This window comes from Canis lupus, chromosome 21 (genome assembly GCF_048164855.1).
Source record: "Canis lupus baileyi chromosome 21, mCanLup2.hap1, whole genome shotgun sequence".
Classification (NCBI taxonomy): Eukaryota; Metazoa; Chordata; class Mammalia; order Carnivora; family Canidae; genus Canis; species Canis lupus.
In genome coordinates, this window is record NC_132858.1 from 1,332,956 (window position 1) to 1,357,169 (window position 24,214).

At 59.2% G+C, this 24,214-nt stretch overlaps 1 protein-coding gene and 1 long non-coding RNA gene across 21 annotated transcripts in view; one reads left to right on the plus strand and one right to left on the minus strand.

The window, feature by feature from the left end:
• Nucleotides 1-2,230: 2,230 nt before the first annotated feature.
• The window catches only part of RAB3IL1 (RAB3A interacting protein like 1), a 44,521-nt gene continuing 22,537 nt past the window's right edge, over nt 2,231-24,214 (minus strand). For 2 of the 20 annotated variants that reach the window (XM_072789441.1, XM_072789440.1), the window contains exons 2-11: nt 12,843-13,077; nt 12,404-12,499; nt 12,233-12,310; nt 11,356-11,574; nt 10,276-10,422; nt 9,633-9,761; nt 9,433-9,545; nt 7,699-7,798; nt 4,089-4,155; nt 2,231-3,299 (exon numbers count right to left, since the gene is read on the minus strand). In XM_072789441.1, coding sequence (XP_072645542.1) covers nt 3,217-3,299; nt 4,089-4,155; nt 7,699-7,798; nt 9,433-9,545; nt 9,633-9,761; nt 10,276-10,422; nt 11,356-11,574; nt 12,233-12,310; nt 12,404-12,499; nt 12,843-13,077 — 1,267 coding nt within the window. In that variant the 3' untranslated portion in view covers nt 2,231-3,216. The other 18 variants (XM_072789436.1, XM_072789446.1, XM_072789448.1 and 15 more) reach the window with 18 other exon arrangements.
• On the plus strand, nt 9,390-13,654 carry LOC140612262 (uncharacterized). The gene is made up of 2 exons (XR_012013544.1): nt 9,390-9,567; nt 13,350-13,654. It is a non-coding gene; the product is annotated as an uncharacterized lncRNA (long non-coding RNA).

Here is a 24,214-nt window from a genome sequence, read left to right on the forward strand (position 1 = left end):
AGGTGGAAGCAACCCAAATGCCCAGCAAGGGATGGATGGACGGAGAAGGCAAATCGTATGTTCTTTTTACCACAATAAGTGAAGAAGGGGTGGGGAGCTGCTGCAGGGTCATGTGGTCGTCCTCCCAACTCACAGAGGAGCAAACTGAAGCCCAGAGAGGAGCCCGTGGCCCAGGTCCACAGTCCGGGCGGCATCAAATCAGGGCAGCTGTGGAAGGCTGGGAAACGTGACCCAGAAGGAGAACATGGAAGGCCGCTGTGCAGCTAGGCTCAGGCTCAATGGCCATTGTTGGAGCTAGCGTGTAAGATGTGGCCACATGTGCCAGGCGCACTTGAGAGAGGCCTGAGTTCTCTAGAAAATGCACTTACGGGAAAAACTCCTGTCTGGCTGATGGCTGACCCTCCTCTCCAAGAGCCATAGCCCTGAGCCCCTCCCTCCAGAAAGCCTCACCCCCAACCCCAGCAGCCTGAAGAGCGGGGGGTGGGGGCAGCTGAAACCAGATAAAAATGGGGGAAACAAACCTAATGAAGATCCCATTCTGCTACTGCCTGAGACTCTGAAAAACGGAGGGGACTCCTCTAGCACCGGGCACAGACAGGTGTTTAGTAAAAGGAGTCCTGGATGCTGGCTCTGGAGCTGGGCCCACACATTCCTATCCTGGGGGCACCCTTGTCTGTGTGACTTCTTGCAGCCTCAGGGGATTCCTCTGCAAAGTGGGATAATAGTAGCACCTCCCGGGATGGCTCTGGGGGTTAAGTGCACTGGGTCCCTTAAAGGACATGGAGCCAGCCCTGGGGCCGATATTAGTGCTCAGATATTAGCCACTGCTGGGAGGTCCTGAGGCCAGACTGTGTGGCCCTGGGTCCCTCACAAGCACCCCACCCCAGTATCTCACTTATTTTCCCACCACGGCCCACTCGTCCTGACAGGAAATCCCCACCCCCTACCCCCAGGGGCAGGCACAGTGAGTCCGGGGTGTGGGACTCTCTACCAGGGCTCTGAACCCCGGCCTGGTTCTCTGAGGCCCTGGTGTGGCTTGTCCAGGGCCACAGGAGCTGGGGGCAGGGCTGGGCAGCTCCAGGCCCAGACCCTCATTGTCTTTCTCCCCCAGCAGACCCAGGACAGACTGAGAGTAAGAAAGAGGCAGGTAAGCAGACAAGGATGCCAGGATCACCCCGGGAAACACAGCTGCACCTGTCCTTCCCTGACACCCCTCATGCGCTTCCGGGCCCCACCCAAAGATGGCTGGGAGACACAACCTGCCACGTAGTGTCCCCCTCCCCCCCCCCCCCCCCCCCCCCCCCCCCCCGCTTAGTTGCCCAGCTCCTGCACAAGCATCAGGGGCAGAGGAGCTGCCCCAAGGGGATGAGGGGATGTCTGTAACAGGGGACCTGCCCCGTGGGTATCTGAGGGGCCAGGAGGGGGAGGGGATTCAAGTCACAGATGAAGAGGGAGGAGGGGGAGAGGCAGTGTTGGGGAGGGAAAGACGGGGAATCTGCAAGGCAGGAGACCATGGGCTGAAAGGCTGGAGAGGGCAAGAGGGCTGGGCCGGGTGGCCTTGATGGACTCCCAGCTGGGTGGCCCTTAGGCCTCAGGCCAGTGGGGACCTCCTCGCCAGTCCCAGCACAGGCTGACCTAGAAGCTGCTATGCTCCCCTTCTCCCGGGACACCCCTGGGCCCGGACCCATACCCCTATGGGTGGAGGGGGGACCTGGAACCACAAGCTACCTCCCCAGGTCCACCTGGTGATTATTGGCTCTTGCTAGGAATCCATCTAGGAGCAGGCCTGGGAAAGCCAGAGTCCCCACATCCCTGCCCCTGCTGCCAGCAGACATCCCCAACCCATCCTGCCACTGTCCTGCACTCGCCAAGCAGCCTCAAGAATTTGCCTCTGAATTCCAACTCTTTGTTAAAGACAAGGGGACCAGAGGGGAGATGTGCTCAAGGTTTTCCCGAGACAGCGTGAGAGCCAGCCTCAGCACCAATGCTTTCCCCACAGCAGGCCACCCCGTGGCGGAGAGGAAGCCGGGCTCAGCCTTGATAACCCACAGCCCCACAGACGGCTGGGGACGACTCAAGCGGTACTCCCTCCAGCAATCCCTTCAGGATTTGGGCCTAATCCCAAGCACGAGGTCAGGCTAGGGAAGGATTTGGTTTCATTCCCTCAGATGCCCAAGCCTTGGCCCGAGCCCCGGGGTGCAGGAGTGAAGGCGCGTGGCTGCCCAGCCTCTACTAACAAAGCCTTCCTTTATTAAATAGAGATCGTGTTACATTCCATTCAAAGGAAATCAGCTGTGGTGAGGGATGTGTCCAGGTTGGACCTGAGTCCTAAATGGGCTGTGCGGGGTGAGGAGCGGGCCTGGGGCGTGCCCACCCTACCCCAGTCCTGTGTGCAGGGCAAGGCAGCCTCAACCCCCATTGTCTGAATGGCCACTCACAGCTGAACATAGACATGGGTGTCCTGAGGCCCTGAGTTTTACTTTGGGGGAAACCCATCCTAATCTTTCCAACGGTGGTGGGGGCAGAGCCTCCTGGGGCATGGGCTCAGGTGGGGGATGGGGTCAAGTGCAAGGATCAGTGCCTGATCCATCTGAAGAACAGTTTGGGGACGGTCCTCAAGCAGGTATAGGTTGGTGTGAGAGTCCCTGACAGCCCCATTTCCGACGGACACTGGACACAGCAGGGGGGAGGGGGGCGGCATTGAGGCAGTCCAACAGGGAGGCCACGGGGAATGGATGAGGGATGGCCACCAGGGGGTGCTGGTGCCCCAGGGCTCGGGAACTGAGGTGGGGGCGATACCCTGGAGGTCAGGCCACCCAGCGCGGTCCTCAGTGGTCCCCTTCTGAGGATGAGGCAGCAACAAAGCACCTGTGAGCAGCAGCTCCCAGGCCTGCAAAGGGGGTGCAGATACACATTTCCCTTCCCGAGGGCTGAGCCCGAGTACGGGCCCAAGCTCCTTGGTCTTCAGTGCTTCCCTGAAGGTCTCCCAGTGGCTGCAGGGCCACTGGTGAAGAGAGAAGGGTCAGTTCATGAGCTCCTGTCGTCTGTCCTGGGTTGAAGGTTTGGTACCAGCTCAGCAAGGCTTCTGTGGCCTGGCCATTTGTCCATCTGCTCAGCTTCTTGCTCAGGGCTGGCTCTGGGACCCTGTCTTCCTGTCTGTGCTTGGGGCAGGTGTTGGCTACGGATCAGAGCTCCCCTCCAGGCCTGGGCCATGCCCTACGCCTCCTGGGGGAAGAAGCCGAGCTTGGCCAGTGACATCTCCTTCCGCAGCCTCGTGATCTCCCAAAACATCGGCTCCACTGCAGGCAGACAGAAGGTGGATAGCTTAGTAATGGTGGACTCAGGCCGATGGCCTGGCGCCTCTCCCCTGGCTTCGGACAGGGCAGTTGGCAGGCACCCGGGGCTTCCCAGTCCCCCAGGACAGGTGACCTTGTGAATGGCTGGACCTCTGAGGCTCCACACCAAGGCCTTGCAAAACTGTGGAGTGCTGAGCACACTATGCACCCCCACACTGGTGGCCGAGGTGGCATCGCCCTACAGCCCAATACCAACATGCACAAGCACGTTGACACCCATCTGGCAGGCTACAAACGCCTTCCAACCCTGTCTCCCTGGGGTCTCAGAGACCCTAAGCCGTCAGCAGAGCCATGGGATGCGTCCAAGTTCCTCTCTGGGGCCTTGATCCCCCCAAGCCAGGAAAGAGAGGCTCTGACTCCAAAACTGAATCGGGAGAAGACTCAGCAGGAAACCAAGTTTGGGAAAGGAGCGGGATGCTGAGCCTTGCACAACAGGGGTAGAGGGGACAACAAGTAGATGGAGGGCCTGCTGGTCAAGGGTGAAGTGGGAGGTGGCAGCATGAAGAGCCCGCCCCCAGTGGGGAGATCCACAAGGGACACCGCATCGTGCAGGCTTCCAAGGCCAGGCCACTCATAGGGAGCAATCCCCACGGGCCCTGGGGTCTTGGAGACGTTTCTGGGTGGAGAAGGCAGTGGGACTGAGTCCTAGCAGAGTCCTCCCCAGCCCGCCCCAAGTTGACCCCACCGCCACGCCCTCCCGCTCCCTCCCAGGGGCCACCAGGGGGCGCTCACCTTCCTGCCGCACCAGGCCCTGCTGGATGTAGCGGATGTAAGTGAAGAAGTTGCACACTGCGGTGATCTGTGAGCAGAAGCCGGAGGCTGTGACCCGCGGCTCTCACGCTCAGGGTCCCCCCCAAGAGCCGGGGCAGATGGGAGACCAGAGTGGGAGACCTCACGTCGCATCAGAGCTAGATAATGCTCCCTGAGTTGAACGGGGCTGGGCTTTAAAATTTGATTATTGGGCGCCTGGCTGGTTCAGGTCATGATGCCAGGGTCCCAGGACAGAGCCTGCCTTGGGCTCCCTGCTCAGGGGGGGGGTCTGCTTCTCCTCCTGCTTGTGCCCCTCCCCCTGCTTGTGCTCTCTCTTTCTCTCTCCCTCAAATGAATAAAAAATCTTAAGAAAACAAAACAAAAAAAGCTTTAAAATAATTTGATTAGTAAAAAAATAATAATAAAAATAATAATAATAATTTGATTACTGACAGTGCTGTTATTACCCCTCCCAATAAAAACAGTAGCAGCAACTAACATTTGATCCAGCACATGCACCCAGGGAGGCAGACACGCGTATCATTCCCATTTCACACATGAGGAAAACAGACTCCAGGCACAGAGCTACCAGATGACGATTACCGGGGCCACAGAGATAGTTAAGTGGCTGAGCTGGAAAATGAAACCAGGCAGCCTGCCCTAGAGTCCCCGCTCATCCTGAGGGCCCTGCCTGCTCTGGGTGCCCAAGGCCCTGGCCTCCCTGGAACGCCAGGACAGGCAGGGGGATCAGAAGCTGCTCCCTGGGGCTGCCCTGGATCCCCAGGCCTGAAGCCCTCAACCTGGCCGGAGGCCCGCTCCATGCCAGGCCCTGTGCTGGGCACCATGGACCCCACATTGGCTCAGACGTGGGCCCTTCCATGAAGACTCTCCTATTGCAAAAAGGGTGCTGCTGGTACCTTGCCCAGGCCTCTTCCCACTGCTGAAGCCTGCCGGCCACTGGCGGCTCATCAGTATCCCTCTGTACCGCGTATTGGCGGGCACGCAGCATGTAAGAGGCCAGCTCCCTTGTCTCAGCGTGGAACCCACCCTGGGCTCCAGAGCCCCCATGGAGCGGGTTGCAGCCAGACTCCAGCTGAGGCCACAGCCTCCTTTACCCACCCGACCCCCTATTCTGTTTCCCTCCCTCTTCCTAAGAATGGCATGAGATCTTCGTCTTAGCTTCTAGGGAACCCCATGTAAGACAGGGCAGAAGGCAGCTGGCAGCTGTGCCCACGACAGCACTGACTGAACATCAGCACTCTGGGGAGAGACTTCAAGTGTGTGGGAGCCCACGGGGTCCAGAGTTACAGCGAGGGGGCAACAGTCCTGGAGGCCCTCAACACATAGGAATCCTTGCCAGGAGAATGAAGTGGGTGCAGGGGCATTGGTGGCCCTGGCAAAAGCAGGGAAGCATGCGGGGGGGGTGCCCAAGTCAAGGGACTAACCCAGTGTGGCTCAGGAGGGGCTGCAGCGGGCTGGGGTGGGGGGCAGAGGGTGGGGCAGGAGAAGCTTGTGTGCCAGGCTGTGGTGTTTCCCAAGGGCCCATGGGCCCCCATGAGAGGAGGCTGGTGAGCAAGCAGTGGCAGCGAGCAGTGGAGTTCTTTCCCCAGGGCTGTACTGTTCCCCGTGGGAAGCCTGCTTCTCCCTCTGCCTGTGTCTCTGCCCCTCTGTGTCTCTCATGAATAAATAAATAAAAATCTTAAAAAAACAACAAAAAAAAAAGATTAGGTACGCCTGGGTGGCTCAATGGTTGAGCATCTGCCTTTGGCCCAGGGAGTGATCCTGGAGTCCTGGGATGGAGTCCCATGTCGGGCTCCCTGCAAGGAGCCTGCTTCTCCCTCTGCCTGTGTCTCTGCCTCTCTGTCTCTCATGAATAAATAAAATCATGAAAAATAAAATATTTGAAAAAAATATTAAAAAGAAACCTCTTCTCCCTAAGGATGCCACGTTCCTTAGTCTCTTTAGGGTGGAGACTACATCCTAAAACTTCACACCATCCTCATCTCCCATCCCAGCTCTGCCCGGCAGAGACAAGCAGGCTTGGAAGAAACACAGTTCTAGATATAATTTTGCCAGGGACCGAATGGCGCGGTTCCTTCTGTTGAGCCCTGGTAGGGATCAGAGAGAGACCACTGGAAAGGGCTCGGGGCACAGAAGTGCGGGGCAGAGGCTGCAAGGGAAGGCAGACTGAGTTCAGAATGGGGACGCCCCAGGTCTAGGCCATACACACCCTCCTTTCTTTTTTTTTTTTTTTTTTAAGATTTTATTTATTTATTCATGAGAGACATGGAGAGAGAGAGAGAGGCAGAGGGAGAAGCAGGTTCCATGTAGGGAGCCTGATGTGGGACTCGATCCTGGGACTCCGGGATCACAACCTGAGCTGAAGGCAGATGCCCAACCGCTGAGCCACCCAAGCATCCCTCACACCCTCCTTTCTAAGGCACAGACTCCCCACCTGCAAACAGGAGCTTGGCTCACTGCTGTGGGATGTGTCAGGACAACATTCCAGACGCCCTGCAGAAGCTGTCAGGACCATACAAGCTGCCCAACAATGGGGCCATCTGTCCCTTCAATGAGCACTCTCTAGTAGGTCAAGGATGGGAGATGGTTCCTCAAACAGGGCCCCATGCAGTGTCACCTTTGAACCAAGCTTCAGAATCTTCTAACACATTCTCTTTGGTTCTTCACAATCCTGTTCACAGTTTGTCAGGGGACAGAGGAACGGAGACCACCCCACCTTATCACCCCTCACCCCCCAGCTCAGTGAGGTCCACTGACCCCGCCTGTGCCACTTGGCAGGTGAGGGCGGACTCTGGGATTCCTGGAAGCCTTGTGGCACCCACCACTGGCTGTCAGGTTCGAGTAACACACATGCCCCAGAACCTTCCCAAAAGCCTGGGGCCAGAGCCTGAGCTGGGAGTCAGGAGCCTGGAACTTTAACCTGAATTATTATTTTTTTAAGATTTATTTATTTATTCATGAGAGACAGAGAGGGGGAAAGAAAGAGAGAGAGAGAGAGGCAGAGACACAGGCAGAGGGAGAAGCAGGCTCCATGCAGGGAGCCCGACGTGGGACTCGATCCCGGGTCTCCAGGATCACGCCCTGGGCTGAAGGCGGCGCTAAACCGCTGAGCCACCCGGGCTGCCCTAACCTGAATTCTAATGTCACTCCCACGATTAGGTTTCGGCAGGCCAACAGGGACTGAATCCTGCCAACAGCCGTGTGAGCTCAGAAGAGGACCACCGTCTCCCAAGGAAGGACGCGGCCAACCTGCTCCTTGACCGCAAGCCCATGAGGCCCTGAGCAGAAGAACCCACGAAACTAGGCTGACTTCTGCCCTGGGGAGACCACAGTTATAAATGGGGGTTGTTCTAAGCCACTCAGTTTATGGTAACTGGTTATGCACCAACTAACTAATTCACCAGGCTTGGCTACGTGGTCTGAGCCAGTCTCCAGATCTCTCTGAGCCCAGGCCCTACTCTGCAGATCAAGGTTGCGCTCTCAGGCCTAGGGCCCAGCGTCCCAGCCCCAGTTGCCCCTAAGAAGCCAGGTTAGGGTACGGGTACATCCAGTCTCCTTCTGGATGACTCACCCTGGCCCGGGAGGACGGCGAGATGTAGTAGTGGCTCTCAGAGTCCCCAAGCCGGATTCGGTGGCGACAGGCACGAGCCAGTCCGCTCAGGGCACAGGTGCTAGAAGAAAGCAGAGGGGGCCATGGAGGCTGGGGGCGGGGGGGCTTGCCTGCCCGGCTCATGCACCAAGCATGCACAGAGGGAGGGAGAGGCCAGCAGACTGAGGTGTGCAGTCGGGCATCCTCTCCCTCGACCCCAGCTTCCCCAGGACCCCAGGGCCAGGCCAAGGAGGGCCCTGGGACAGGCCTCTGACCTAAGCTAGATCCCACCCCTCAACCCCCTACCCTGCCCCTGGAGGGCAGGAGAGCTCCGTCAACCCCATGCCAGGTATACCAAAGCTCCACTCTCTGCAGGCCCTCCAAACACACCCCCTACTTTACTGGGGCCCTTGGACTTCGTCACTCCTTCCCAACTGAACGAGTCCACTCTCTCCTCCACTTGGCTAGCAAGTCCTCAGGCAAGGTCATGCTAGCAGGGGCTTTTGCTTGAATCCCTTCGGATCCTCCAACCAGCCCTTTGCCTTGCCTCTCCCCTTCTCTGCACTACAGCCAGGGGCTCCTTCAAAAGCTCCCATCTAGCCCATCATCTTTCCCTGCCATTTTCCTACTGCCCAGGAAACCATTATGGAGACTCTGGAGCAGAGGAAGGTTAAGGAGGCTCCTGGCTGCAGGACTTATCAGTGCCTTGCTGTCTCCAGGTTCACTGGGACTCTGATTGGATTCAGCAGCCCTCTTTTCAGGAAACATCTATTGATGATTTTGTGAAATGCTGGCCTAATGGGTCAAACCCCAAACCCCATTCAAGGCCCTTGACACTCTGGCCCCAAACAGCCTCTGCAGCCTCAGCCCTATCTCCCCACCCACCCTACTGCTCTGCCCACAAATCCAGTGATGTTTCCATTAATACCCCGGCTTTTCAAACCTTCATTCATTTTTTTCCCTCTGCCTGAAAGGCCTTTGCCTACTTGGCAAACTCCGATCCATCCTTCAAAACCCAGCTCAAATGTTCCCCTCTGTGACAAGTCTCCCCAGTGGGGCATCCCTGGCAGGTCAAATCCTGGGCTGCCGAAGGAAAGTGCTCCCCATCTCTGCCCTTGCTCCACCCTGGCTATTTTGTTCTGCTGTGAGTCCTGCTCGATGGCAGCTGAATGGCAGGAAGGACAAGATGCCAGGGCTGTTTGGTTATTTATTAGCACAAGGGGAGCTGGCAGCTGACATCACTTACACATCAGTCAGAGCCCAGAACCCACTGTGGGAGAGAGATGCCTGTCAGGCCAGCCAAGAAGAGGGAGGCTCCAGTTCCCGGGCTCCCCGGAAGGCCTGAGGATCTATGACTAGAGGCAGGAATTTCTGCCAGAGATGCCTCCCCACCCTGCATGCCTCTGCAATCCTCCCCAGCCAGGCCTGTGCGCCCCCTCACCCACGGGGGACCCACACCAGGAAGCTCAGTCCTCAGCCACACTCCCTGCAAGATCAGGACCCCAGGAGGCAGGCCTGAGGTTCAGTCACCAGCCACACCCCCTGCAGGACCCACACCAGGACCCTAGGAGGCAGGCCTGAGGCTCAGTCCCCAGCCACACCCCCTGCAGGACCCACACCAGGACCCTAGGAGGCAGGCCTGAGGCTCAGTCCCCAGCTGGCAGAGCACCAGGCTAGGTGTGGCGGGCAGGAAAGGAGGAAGGACGCCAAGCTCACTTGGTGCTGCCACACTCGACTGCAGCCACCTTCACTGCAGGCAGTGTCTGCGAGGCCACGGGCTCGATGGTGAGCGTGTTGTCCTCCACGGCGGCCCGTACCAGTGCTGAGAGCTGCGGCAGAGCAGGGCAGCAGGTGGGTCAGTGAGGGGCTGGCCTCCGTGAGAGGCTGGGCCTGGGGCCAGCTGCCCTCTGCCTCACCTCCTGCATCGTGAAGTCCAGGCAGGGGCCCACGTCCTCCCGGTACACCCTCTCAAGGAAGGGGCAGGTCTTGTCCAGGGTGGGTGACTCCCTCCAGGCCTGGAACTCTGCGAATAGGGTTGTGTCCACCTGTGGGGGAGGGTGAGCCTGATGGGGCAGTCAGACGCCGGGTCGGGGGGCAGGGGGGCAGCATGGCAGGGATAGGCAGAACTGAACGAGGTGAGGGGCCAGGAGGGTTGCAGGGCAGGCCCCAGCCTGCCAGCGGGTCTGTCCCCAGTGGCTAAGCAGGGGGGCAGAGTTCCCAAGAAGAACTACTTCCTTCCCTCTGCACTGAAGGCCTCAGAACTCAAGCTTTCATATCTAGGTGTGCTTTTAGCTTCTCGGCTCTATGAGGTTACAGACTTTGGTCCAGGGCCTCGTCCCTAACAACCTCTCTGCCTCCTGGAGGAGGAAAAGCTGAAGACCGGCCCTGCAGGTACCCCCCACACGCAGGTACCATGGCACACACAGGCCCACGCACATAGAAGGAACACACACGGGCTGCCTCCCTGGGGACAGATGACTAGCTGGTTGCCCTGGGGCATGTGCAGCGAGAATGAGGCTGGGCGGGGGCAGAGGGGCGGCCCCTCTCCAGAGCTATTACCTGTTGGGAAAAGGAGAGAGAGGTAGCAGAGGAGGGGGCCGTAGGTGGCTCCCCAGGCAGGAGCTGCCAGGCCGGCTCATAGGTGAGTTGAACAGCTTTGCTGGGGACCACGCAGAGGAGCAGGGAGAGGAAGGGGGGCAGCCCAGGCTGGGGGGAGGGGCAGACAAAGAGAGACAGACGGACAGATGCACAGAGACAGAACAGACAGTAGGGAGGAGATGTTAGTGTCCAGTTAGAAGCTGAGGACTCAGAAGTGGGGGAGAGGCCTAGCCCGCGCTTTCTCCCTGGAAGCCCCAGAGACACGGGGCAGCATGGAGATGGGGGCCGCCTTGCTTCACAGGAGCCTGGGTCCCCCTGCAGCCCTGGTGGGGTTCACTGGGTGCAGCCCTGAGCTGAGCAACCAGCACCCCGGTCTTGTGGGTCTGCATGGCCCCAGGAGGCGCTACTTATGTGAGGAAGCTGAGGCTCTGGCAGGTGCCTTTACTTGCCCAAAGACCTACGGCCAAGGACATCAGAGCCCACTGCCCGCCTGGACCAAGTACCCCATGTACCCAGCTCAGAGGCAGGGAGGGAGACAGCCCCAAAAGTCTGTGCTTGTCCAGGTACCACGGCCAGAGGCACTGAGGACCTTCAAATCCAGGGATGTCACAAGCTGGTCCTGGACCTCAGGGCTATGGGCATGCAGGGCCCAAGGAGCTTGTCCCCAGAGGCCCAGCAGTGGCCTCTTTAGGCTCAGAGAATATGTCTTCCTGAAGAACTCTCCCCATCCCCCTCACCTAGGCCAGGCCCCCAGGTCCCAGGCCAGTCTCGGGTGCACAGAGTACCACCTACTACTGGAGGGTTGTGGAGGGGTTACCAGGCCCTCATGGCACACAGGAGGGGTACACACGGTACATTCATAGGCTGAGGGCCAAACCTCCTATCACAAAAAACCTGCGCAGCCCTCCCAGACAGGGGACACAGAGACCCAGAGATGGCAGGCCAGGCTCCAGGTCACACAGCGAGGGGTCAGGACTCCCCACTGGGCCCCCCTGCCTGGCTGACACTGAGACCGTGTCTCCCTTTCCTGCCACCCCTCACCTCTTTGCCCTCCTTGTCCGGGGTGAGGGGATGTCCGGCAGTGGGGCACATGGCGGGGCAAAGGGCGCTGCTGGTGCTCTTATGTCGCAAGTGGCCCTTGCGGGGTCCAGCCTTGGTGGGGCTCAGCAGCTGTGGGTGCAGCTCGCGATTGGGAGAGGCTGGTGTGGATGTGAGGACCAGGGTCTTCAAGGCGGTCACCTCCGCCTGCAGCATGTCGATCTGGCCGGGATGAGATGGCTGTCAAGGCCTAATGCGGGCCTGGCTGCCAACCTCCAGCCACCCCAGCTCAGGATAACCTGTCCCAGCAGTGACTGGCATGTAACCCGGCCTGTCATCCTTGGAACAGCATGAGACCTCCGCTTTAGAGAGGGCAAGGGAGGCTCGGAGAGCGACTGTGGCCTGCCCGAGGTCACACAGTATGCCAGGGCTCTGTTGGAGGCACCTGTCCAGGAGGTGGCTGGGCCTCCCACCGAGGGGCCCAGGAGCCAGGAACTGCCCAGCCCTCACATTTGACAGACGTGCAAACAGACTCCGAAAAGAGGAAGAACTTCCCTGCCCCGGCTCACGTGGCCAGACAAGGTTTTTGCTTTGTAAGGAGAGTAAGGCAGGCAGGAAAGAGACTGTAAGGACTACAGGATCCGCCCCGCCCTAGTAAGCCCCAGAAAGGTCTCTGTGCGCTGGAAATACTGCCCGAGTGCTGGGGAGTTGGATTTCAGCTGTAGCATCTCAGACCCCCGCTTCACTTTCCTAGGCCGCAGGGTCTGCCCATCCCCACTGCCCCACAACCCTGGGACACGCGGGGGTGCGAGGGTCCGATCAGGTAGCCAAAGCTGACTCGAGGGGGGCTCTGGCTGGGCCTGAGTGGTGGGGACCTCACCTTGCCCCGCGCCTCCTTCAGCTGCTTTTCTGACGCTGCCTGCTTCATGTTGGCTTCCCGCACCATTCTGTGGGCTTCCTGGGAAGCAGGGAGGCTCTGCGTGAGTGATGAGGCGCCAGCACACCCCACAGACCTGCTCCCCAACCTGTCCCCCAGCCAGCAGGCCTGTACCTCAAACAGGCTGGCCGTCAGCTCCTCCAGCTCCTGTTCCAGCTGCTCCCGCACCTTGGACAGCCGCTCACACTCCTCGTCCTTCAGCTGCAGCTCCTGGGGGTTCGGGGAGAGTGGCTGTCAGCCCCCTGGGGCTCTAGGCCCCCTGACCAGGCTCCACCACGGGGTCCTCTTCCTTGGCCCTGGGCCCCAACCCCCTTCCTCTGTCGCCCTGCAGTTGACGACGCAGTTCCCACTTAGCTTGCGGCATGATGTTGCAACCCCAGCTGCCTAGAAGGGGCTTTCGGAGAAGTCAAGACTCCTAAAAAATCCTCCAGAGTCACAAGCACTGGTTTCTCCTCTGTGCTCCCTCAGGCCCAGCCCCAGCGTCTGTGCAGGCAGGTGGCCCTGACGGGAGCCTCCAGGTAGGCCCCGAGCCCTACCACCCCCAGAGCCCCACCTTCTGGGCTTTGTGCAGCTCCTCCTTCAGGAACTCTGAGCCCTTCTCACGGATCTCCATGGAAGAGCTTCGCAGGCGCAACACGTCCAGCTGCGCAGCCGTGGGGCTGTCCTCACCTTGGGCCTCCTCCCCAGCAGGGCTCTCTGCCGGGCCTCCGGGGGACTCCCTGCAGCCCTTCCAGGAGACCGGGACGGTTTCAAGGGGCGGCGGGTGGCCCTCGTCTGGGTGGGGCTGGCTGTGAGGCAAAAAGCAGACACAGGCTGGGGTTCGGAGCCCCAGCGCTGAGCCCAGGACCGGCCCTGAGGACCACGCCTGCCACTGAGGCTGCCCTGGGCCCCTCTGTGAAACAGCAACCCTACCCGCGAGGCTGCCACTGGCTTGTCACCAGGGCGGGATGAGCCAACACAGGGTCTCCTTGGGGCAGGGACAGGACTCCTTCATCTGCGCCAACCCCCTCTAGGGCCGGGATCGGCACGCAGCCAGTGCTCAGTCTGTGTTGGTCCACAGATGACGAAATGCGTTGGCTCTCCATTTCTGCAAGGCGGGGGACCATTGCCACGGCTCCACCTCGAGGGTCACCAAGCGGATCTGACGTGCACAAAGCCCCGGCACAGGGGATCCCTGGGTGGCGCAGCGGTTTAGCGCCTGCCTTTGGCCCAGGGCGCAATCCTGGAGACCCGGGATCGAATCCCACGTCGGGCTCCCGGGGCATGGAGCCTGCTTCTCCCTCTGCCTGTGTCTCTGCCTCTATCCATCTATCTATGTATCTATTTATCTATCATAAATAAATAAATAAAATAAAATAAAATAAATTTAAAAAAAAAAAACCCCGGCACACACAAGGCTCATAAAGGAACTGCCTTCTAGGCTATTGTTAATGCAGATTTGATGCAAATCCTACCCCACTCAGGGTGGGCAGGAGGGGAGGGAGGACGCAGCCAGGGCCAGGAGATGGGGCAGGAAGATTCTGTCAAACAGCCCGGACGGGGCCCACTGCCTTCCTGTGCCCTGAACCTGGCGGGGCGCGGTCCTGGCCCTCCACGGGTGGCGCTCGCCGGTTGGCCTCATGACCTCAAACACCCCCCTCTGGGCCTCAGGACCCTCCGCTCCCTGAAGCGGGAGACCCTAGGGGTGGTGCCCCGGCCAGCAGCCTCTGTCCCCGCCTCCCCCCCCCACTGTCCATCCACACACCCCCACACCCACCCCCCCCTTTGCAACAGACCCTGCCGAGGGAGGGAGGCAGGAAGGGAGAGGGCTCAGCCAACAGTGGTTTGTGCCAAGACAGCACCTCTGGACTTGCTCACTCAGCAAAAGCTGGTGGCTCCTGAGCCAGCAGCTTTGGAGCCATTGTGGCTATGCGGAGGGTGAGGGTGAGGGTGAGGGGCTGGGTGGGGGGTGGGGGGGAGTGGAGGGGGCTCAGGGGGGGCCCATATAGTGGGAAGGAAAGACAAGGCCAAGGGGTCATGGGACTCAGGCTTTCTCAGGGAAAAGTGTGAAAAGCAAGACCAGAGAGCAGTCCCCCCTGTCACCAGGACCCTGAGACAGTCACCAAGCTGCCCCTAAGCCTCAGTCTCCCTCCCAGGGAACACAAAGGGACTGGGTGCCCAGGGACCCCAGCAATGAGTCCACTTCCAACCTTTCATGTAGCTCTGTCCCTACACCCAGCCCAGCCTGCTCTCTGCTCTGGAACGGGCCCAGACTGTGGCCTCATGGTTCCTTGGCTGGGTCCTGACCGGCAGGGACCCAGGGCTCTGACAGATGACGTGGGGAAACACATCTATTTCTCCATCTACAGTGTCTATCCAGACAGGGATGCTTCCTAACACCTTCGTGTGTGTGTGGTGGGAGGGGGAGAGGGTCCTCCCTTGGCAAGTGGCTCCTGAGGCTCAAGGAGGGGCTGCAGCAGTGCTACAGTGGCCCTAGACTGGGGTCATCACCCAGTGGACTCACATTGTGCCAGGTGCCGCCTGGCTGCTCTGCTCATGTCCTTCATTTACAGCTCTTGATGTCATTCATGGGACTGTCCCCGTCCTACAGATGAGGGACAGAGTGTCTGAGAGGTGCAAAACTTGTCTAGGCAGCCAGGGCTTCGGTCTAGACCCAAAGCATCCCCCGCCTGGTAGGTGGGGGCTGAGGATGGAATCAGCGCATCTGTCTCCAGATCAAGAGTTGCTGGTCCCAGGCAGACTCGGGAGACTCTTCCTTGGCTGCAGCAGGGAAATCTGACCCAATTCTGGCCCGACTGACTTCTCAGCTTCTGCTCAGGCCCAGAAACTGCCTCCCAGGAGGGCGGGCCAGGCTGGGGGAGCTGTGGCTGAGAGCAGAGGCCAGAGGCAGACGAGGCCAGGTCCACACTGGGCTCTGAGCTGGGTACTTACACACCAGCCCTATGAATGGCACTACAGTTCTCTGAAGCTGCTTCCCACCTGTGGGATGGGAGTAAAAATCTGGAGGAGGAGCTCCTGTGTGGCTCAGATGGCTGAGAGTCTGCCTTGGGCTCAGGTCATGATCTCCAAGTCCTGGGATCCAGCACTGCATCACATCAGGCTCCCAGCTCAGCAGGGGACCAGGGCCGATCCCTCAGGTGAGAGAGGACAGATGGCCCTAGTTGCTCAGGTTTGATAGGGACAGCGGACTCCAACTCAGGAGCTGAATGCTTCAACAGGATGAGCCAGAAACGTGGGCCAAGGATAGGGGTAACCAGCAGGGACAGCATGGGACACAGGGCAGGATCCCAGGTTCTAGACACCCAGCCCTGGTGTCTTTTCCTCTGTGAGGACATCATCCCAGACATCACCCACGCCCCTGCCTAGGAGAAAAAGACCTCCAGTGCCTCCCACGAGGGCCACCAGTGTGGTCTGGGCCTCCCACTAGAGTGAAAGACACTAACTCTCCTGCTGGTCCCGAGGGTAGGGGCTGGGGTCATGGCTGGACTGTCCCCCATCATTTTCCCAACAGGTTCTCACTTCAGCCCACTTCTGGGAAAGATAGGGCCCAGTTTTGCAGCCAGAGACAACAGGCTCTGCCCCCATCCCCAGCATAAAAGCCCAACTTGAAAATCCTAATGGCAGAAAGCGTGGGTAGAGTAGGACCACCTGGCAGTCACCAACTGCTCAATGCCTGGGCTGGGGGTTCAGGAAAGATGGGCTTGCCCTGTACTGGGAGGGAAGTGGGAATCTGCAGGCCCTCACCTCGCACTTCTGGGCCATGAGGCAACTCAGAAATTTCAGAGGAACGAGGGACCCCAAGCCCCATAGGTCCAGCCAAGCCAGTATCCTCTGTCTTCACACACTTCAGCATCCTGGACCAGGGGCTGGAAAACCTCGAATAGGATGCCCGTGGTGCTGGGGAACTCACTCCTCAGACAAGCCTGGGCTTCCACTTAAGTGCTTCTGCACCACATCCCCTCCCTGCCCCTCAGGCCAGGCCCATGGCCCTCTGCTCGGACCTTCTCAGCCCCCACTTCCTACACAAACAGAGTCCAGAGTTCAGAATACGCTACAGGGGAGGCCTGTAGCAGGACCCAGGGCCACTGGGAGAGGTTAGGGGCAGGAGACTATAAGAGTCAAGGTCAGAGGAAAGTGGGAGCATCCAACATCCCCCACCTTGAAGCTGGCTCTGCTGCCTAGAGCCCACAGCAGTTTACACAGGAAAGGCCCCAGTGGGTCACTTCCCCAGGAAACACACAAGGGGGGGGCGGTGGATGCAGCAATGCTCACCCCCCCAGTCCTGCCCTGGGAGGCCCAGCACACAAAAATGGCACAAATGAGAATGAGGACCCGCAGATTCTATGGTCCCCAGTCACCCAACAACCCCCACTGGGCCAGGAGGGCCTGACCAGAGGCTACTAGGTCGGACCTACCTCTTCCCATATCCAGCCTGAGCTGCCTGCCATGAGGTCTTTCTGTCCCTCTGACCAGGGCCCAGGTCACTTCTTGGAATCAAAGATCCCTGTGCTAATGCGCACAATGGGTTCATTAAAGAAAAAGGAAAAATGGGAGCCTGGGGCGCTCAATGTTTGAGCGTCTACCTTTGGCTCAGGTCATGACCCCGGGCTTCTGGGATCAGGTCCCACATCGGGCTCCCTGCAGAGAGCCTGCTTCTCCCTCTGCCTGTGTCTCAGCCTCTCTCGGTGTCTCTCATGAATAAATAAATAAAATCTTTAAAAAAAATAAAGAAAAAGGAAGGAACTAGTTAGGGCAGCTCTGAAGCTGGGGGACAGAGAGGCTGGGAGGGCACCTAGGACCACTCACCCTCCGCCCGGGGCTGACAGGGTGGCTGAAGGTGAGCTGGTCTACAGGGCAGTGCCATGGCGCAGGGGTCCCGTTCAGACTCACACCCCTGCACCCACAGGCATTCCAGTAAGCCCCGAGGGTACTGAAGCTGACAGCCAAGTGATTTGTCCTGTCCAGGGGCCACAGGGCAGAGAGGGGCTAAGTCTTCAGCTCCAAACCCTCAAGTACTCCAGTGCCCCAACCTCATGATGCCATGGCAGGCAGATGCTCTCCCCAGCCCCGGTCTAGACAGTGAGGCACCTGATGTTCAGAGAGGTATGACGACCTGACCGGAACACACAGCAAAGAGTGGCAGGGTAGGAACAGAACCCAGAATCGCAGTTTTCTTGTATCATGTGACCTGTCACCCAGAGAAGGATCCAGATGGGAGGAAAAGGGGATGAATGGTGGTTTTGGAGAAGTGAGGCAGGATGCAGATGGGATTTGAGAAGTCTGAGATAGTGCCTGAGACAGTGGCGGTGGTGGTGGGGATGGCGGGTTCCATTCAAGGCTGCTGCATAAGCCAGGCAGGCCCCAGGCTAGGAAGGGGCATGCAGAGGGGACACTGAGGGGGGTATTGTGGCAGGACCAGGAGCTGGAGAGGGTGACGGGGTGGGGGGAGGTAACAAAACTACAGTAATTAACTAACATAATGAGATGGTGCCAATGTTGGGAATAGGAACTGGAAGGGAAGCTTTCAGGGAAAGGCAAAGGGGTGGCTGAGGCATCTGGGGAATGGCATGTCCTATAGGTGGTTGAGGGGAGGCACCCAGCCAGAGGGAGCAGCTGCAGTCTGAGCCTGCACCAGAAGAGGAATAACAGAGGAGCCTAGGGCCAGAGAGCCAGCCTGGAGCAGCCATCACCAGGGTTGGAAGGGAGGGTTCCAGTATGGGACAACAGTGTCATATATGCCACACACAGAAGCAGAGCAGGACCCCCAGGGGTTGGGAGGGGGTGGCGGCAGGTGCATCCAGACAACTCCAGCAAGGGGGACACAGTGTGTGCCTTGCAGAACATGAAACAGGAGGGCAGAGGTCAGGAACAGCCTCAGGAGGGAAGGCAGGGAGGCTGGGACACCTGAAATCAGGTGGACCAGGCCAAGCCAGACTCTCCTCACCACAACCTCAGGGCTGCCAGCCCAGCATCTCCACAGGGAGCCAGCACAAGGCCTGGGAGGGTGGCGGCTCACTCTGTGCTGGTGCGGAGCAGGGCATCCAGGGCCTCACACCCACCTGCTCAGCCCTACAAGAGTCTCACACCTCAAAAATCCAACACATACAGAGTGAGCACCTATGATATGCTAGGCACCCCATCACCCCCAACCTGCCGCATCTGCATGACTGCACAGATTCTAGCAGCAACATCACCGAGCCCCCTTCTGATCACATTCTAAATCTTTTTGCTCCCCCCTTCAAACCCCACCCCCAGCGCTATTGGGCACAAATCCTGGGCAGACATGGGGAGAGTCTAGGATAGGCAGGATCCTAATGAGGGTCTGAGCTCCCCACCTGTACAGATTAAGGCTCAGCAGGAGATATATCTCCACCTGCTGAGGGGGCAAGGTAGGTAGTTAGATCAAGGAGGGTTTCCAGAAAGACACAGCTGGGAAAGGTGCACAACTGCTCCCCAGGCAGGTCCACCTTCTTGCCCCTGAAGCCCCCAGGCCATACTTGGGACAAAGTCTGAGCCAACAGACCCCTGTGACTTAGGCCCAACAGGCAGGAGCTCATAAATCCAAGCCCTTTAGGGTAATCACAACCCAGAGCAGTTAACTGACCTCCTCAAGATGACCCAGCCTGTCGGCAGCCTTGGAGTTCCCCAACATCCTGCCTGCTACAAAGACACAGTGCTCCATCTCTGGGAGGGTGGGGAATCTCATTTCATTCCTGAGCAGGCCATCAGAGCCTGGCCCTCCCTAGAGATTGGTACGATTAGTCCCATCTGTCAGACAGGGAAACTGAGACCAGGGGGCTTGCACCAGTGTCATGTGGCCACTTAGTGGCAAAACTCAATTTCTGGCCTTTGCTGATCAAGCCCCAAGTGCCCAGCACTGTCAGCTGCAGACACCCAAGGCTGCTCTCCCCTCTGCCTACCCGGAGGAGGCTTAGTACCCAAGACTATGGACACAGGAAACAATGGGGTGGGGAGCATCCCACTTTGGGGGGAGCTGCCTGTGGGTTCAGAATTCAGGGCTCCTGCTCAAGAAGTCCTGAGAAAAGAGGGCCCACCTGGGCTCCCACAGAGTCCTGCCACTGTCACTCACTCTAGGGGAGCAGCCCTGGGTCCAGTGCACCAGGACCCAGCCATTAACAGCACCATCCCTCACCTACAGATGAGGAAAGAGGCCCTAGAGACACTGATATAGCTCAGCCAGGGCCAATGACCCCTGATGCCGGATTTCTCATAGTCTAGAACGAAAAGGTCCGGATATACACCTACCAGACTATCCTGAGCCTGTAGGGGCTGCAAGCCCAAGCAGCTCAGTTAGACTTACATGGACAAGTGTGACCCCAAGCAGGTCCTTTCTGGCTCTTGCTGGGGTCTAGATGAGCTCCTAGGACACTCGGCCCCCAGTGGATCCTGGCAGCTTGGCCTCTGATCCTTCAGTCCCTGCCTCCAATACCCGAGCGGGGGTCCATTAAAATGCAGTGCTCAAGGTAACCCCCAAACTCTACCTCTCACTCTCAGGTGTCCAGCTCCTCCTCCACCCCTCATGCTTTCCATCTGCGTTTATAAATCACCTACTAGGTGCTCTGTACCTGACTAGGCCCTGGAGGTCCAAACATATAGGCAAGAAGTGAGTTATAGGGCGCCTGGGTGGCTCAGTCAGTTAAGCGCCTGCCTTTGGCCCAGGTCATGATCCCAGGGACCTGGGATTGAGCCCCGCAGGGAGCCTGCTTCTCCCTCTCCCTCTGCCCCTCCCCCCACTTGTGCTATCTCCTTATCTGTGTCTCTCAAATAAATCTTTTTTAAAAAACGAAATGAGTTATACTGAGGATCACGTAGGGGTCAGCTTGGCAGCCTGGTTTCTCCAGAAGGCTCTTGGGAATAGGACAGGGAGGTTGGACTGCGGTGGGGGGGGGGGGGGGGGGTGTCTTCTCCAGGACCCCAAGTCTTTTTGACATTGTCCTTAAAGAGAGCATCTATCTACTGATGACTCCCAGTCCTGTCTGTCTGGCCCTGACCTGGGTACCTCCAGGGAGGGGCACTCTGGGCATGGGTCAGCCCCTGCCCCACACTCCACAACCCTCTCATTTCACCTAGAGACCCAGAGAAGTGAAGCCATACTCTCAAGATCACGTAGCAACTCGGTGACTGTTTTGCTTGGGTGCCTCCAGCACATGGAGTCAGAAGTTTCTTCCAGATGGCACTGCCCCTTAAGCACAGTTAGCCCCACGCAGGATTGTGCTAACCCCACCAGGTCCCACACAACCACTTTCTCCCTGAAGTCAGTCTTCTTGAGGGGGAGGGGGTGCGAGAGGGGGGTGTAGAACTTCTCCCAACAACACAGGCTCTGCTTCACCTTTCACCCTTTAAGGATCTCATGCCTCTCCACACCTCACCCCTGCTAGGAGCCCTTTCTCTCGGCACCCCCTGCTGGGGACAAAGCCCCACTACTCCCGAGCATCTCAGCCCATCTCAGCGAGGCTTTGCTAGGGGCCATGGAGTCATGTGGACCTCGCCTGCATCACCCCCCCTCCAGACCTTCTCTCACTCCCCAGCTCTGGTTGGGAAGTAGCCCTGTGCTGGGACCCCCTACTCACCCAGCTGACCCAGTAACTTGCAGGAATACCACGCACCCCACTCTGGCCACATCTTCCAGGACCCGGCCTTTCCAGGCCACTGGGGAAGAGGAAGTGCTTGCTGGAGTCCCGGAGAAGACCACCACCTTCTGCGTGCACAGGGCAGGGGACCCTCACCAGGTTGGCCGGGTACTGGGATGACCCCTGGGGGCCAATGAAACAGTCATGGGGACAGGGGCCGCTACGCTGGGACCCAGGGCTGTGCCCTCCTTCGGACTGCGGCCAAGTCCTGCCCCACGCCTCGGTGCCAGGCCGGAGCCAGGAGCCCCCGATGGAAGTTCAGCAGCTTTGCAGGGACCGCGACAGTGCGCTCCCTCTCCCGCCTGCACCGCTCTCAGGGGTTCCTCCGGCTCGCAGGTCCCCTCCTCCAGGTGCGCACCCGGACTTACTCCCCTGCCCCCCCCCCCCCCCCCCCCCGGCCCGGCTGCCTCTCACCTGCGCTGCGGATGCGCTGGGAGCCGGCGCCGTCACGCCAGGAGGGTCCCCCCCCCGCCCCGGGGCGTCCTCCCACCTCCACCGCCGGTTGCCCGCGCGCGCCCGCCCCGAGGCCACGCAGCCCGAGCCGGGAGCGGAGCCGCGATCCTACCCGCTCCACATCCCGGCGCCGCCGCCCGTCAGCGCCCGCCCGCGGCCCCGGGCACCCAGTCCCCCGACCCGGCAGGTCACGTGGCCGAGGGGTGGCCCGAGGACACGTGCCCGGCCCCGCCCTCCGCCGGCCGCGCGCCCCGGGACGGGTGACGGCGGAGCAGGGGAGGAGCCCGCGGGCGGCGCGTCCTGCGGCCCCGCCCCGGAGTCGCCTGGGTCCCCTGCCGCCCCCGCACCCTTTCCCGCCTTTGCCCAGCATCTACGGGGGGGGGGGGGGGGGGATGCACCCCGGGGTGCACCCCCACCACGCACAGCGCACAGCGGTCTGGTTTTAGGTCCTCTGCAAAACCTCTCCCTGCAGCCCAGACCACTCGTCTTCCGGTCCCTCCACCCCTCTGCCTCCGGCCCTGAGCCCGGACTGCGGGCCTCGTCTTCAGCCTGGGGCGGGATCCAAGGAGTTTAGCTCCTTTTACCTTCCGCCAGGGACCGTGGCTCCCACCCTCTGTGTCTAGAGAGGCCTAGGAGGCCAGGAGAAAGAAGGTGCGCCCCTTCCAGATGCTACCAGAACTCAGGACACGACTCTTCCAGGTCCACAGAGCTGGGACCCCAGGCTTGAATTTGTCAGGTCGTCACTGGGGACACGCATTTGTTTCATTCATCCTTTTTTTGTTGTTGTTGGTTCGGTCATCCATTCATCCGTCCCTCCGGAGCACAAACTATGGACCATCAAAAGCCTGGGGACCCAAAGGGAAACTGCACAGACACATGCCCTGTCATCCTGGGGTTCCAATGTGCTAAGGAGGTGGGGGTGGGAGACACTCGCAAGGGCTTCCACTTCCAGGGCCACCCTGGACACACTCTGCTAAGTGCACGTGTCTTTGTCAAAAATGTAAGATGGTCCTGCCTTCCTAGATGAGCATAGCCCATGCCAAGGTGTAGGACTTGGTGAGTGGAGGAGGATAGGCTACATGGATTTCATGCTTTGCTAACTCACTCACTGCACAAGGTGCCAGCAACCTGAGCAGCCCACTGTGACATCCCTTCTGACTTACCAGAATCATTCTGCCCAGACCTCCAATGCCCTTCACTCCACAGGGCAATTGTTTCTCAGACTGTGGTTTCCCAAGGGCAGGGGCCATCTCAGTGCAGTGGGGCTCTCTACCTATCCCAGCCTAGTCCAGGGTCTGGCCCAAAGCAGATGTCATTGTGTTTGACTTGAATCCTATACCATCTAAGTCTTGAGCAACAGCTAGCTTCCTGGCCCTTGCTCTGTTCATTATTTAGGGGAAGGGGAGAAGAAAAGGAGCTCAGGACAGGGCCCTCACCCTCCAAGACTTCACAAGCCGGGGCAGGAGATAAGATTGGTCCAAGTCATGGTAACCCAGACTGGTGGGAGATAAGGCATGGAGGGGGTGTCAGCCCAGGCGAAGGCCCCAGAGGAAGAGTCCTTAGCAGGACAGGGGAGGGCCAGTGGGCTGTGGGAGGCCCTTAAGTGAGGCCTCCAAGGACAAATGTGGGGTCACCACTCTGGGAATGCTGTCATCCCAGTTACTACCTAAAAATATCACATCATCTATACATCCAGTGACCTTCAATTCCCAGGCCTCACTAGCTCCTCCCACAGCCCAGTGAGCTCTACTCAGCTGAGAAGGATGGGCTCAGAGAAGTTCAGGAACTCACCCCATGTCACACAGCCAGGGGCGGTGAGGCTGTGACCCCTCCTTACACTAATTTTCTAAATAGCCCAGAAACTAGAGAACTCACTTGAAGCTGCAGCAGTATGCTGTCAGGCAAAAAGGGAAGCTTCCTAGGGGCCTGGCCAACAGGTGGGGAGGGAGAAGTAAAAGGTCAAGGCCTCAAACCATGGTCCTACTCCACCCTCCCCATATTCCCCCTCCCCACCTGACAGCCTTGACCACAGAGCCTTGGCTGGAGGCAGATGAGGAACAGGAAACTGCCAGCCTGGATGACCCGGGCCCCAATTCTGACTTCAGTCTCTCCTCGGCTAACCGTATGACTCAGGGTATTTGTCTTGCCATCTCTCATCCTCAGACTCTGTGTCTGTACCACACCAAGTTAGACAACAGGGTCACTCCTCAACACTGACCTTGTAGGAGGCTCATCAAATTCCTCAGAGTTCTCTGTCCGTCCCCTGTCCCAAGCCTGGCTTCTTCCTCCCTCCTCCCCCAATGTCTCTCCAGAGTGGCAAGACTCCCCGCCTGCCAACCCCTCCTCTGTGCCCCAGGTCACTGGCTCACCTGTCTGTGTCCCAGGGCTCCTCTTCCAAGTTACCCTCTGGTGCGGGGCCCAGAACCGATGGGGCGTAGCGGACAGCCCCTGAGCTCAGTGCCAGGAACACGGGGCATGATCCTCGGGCAGGGCACCTGCTGTGCTCCTTGGGGTCATCCATGCCGGGACCAGCCCGAGGGTCCCTCTGGAGACCGCCAGGCAGGCAGGTGGCAGAAGCCTTCTCCCCGACCCTACGCAGAGCCTCACGCTAACCTTTGCTATCTCTGAGGAGCAGCAGTCTGGGAGAAAGGCCCCTCCCAGCAAGCCTCTATCTCCTGAAGCCCCATAATTATTAACTCCTATGGCTCAGCGGGCAGCAGAAGGTGCTGGGGCCCTTCTCCCTGGGTGCCCGGCCAGGGAAGGTGAGACTCCCTGAGACCCCCAGCTTCCACGAGGCCCGAAGGAGGAACTGCCTGTCCCC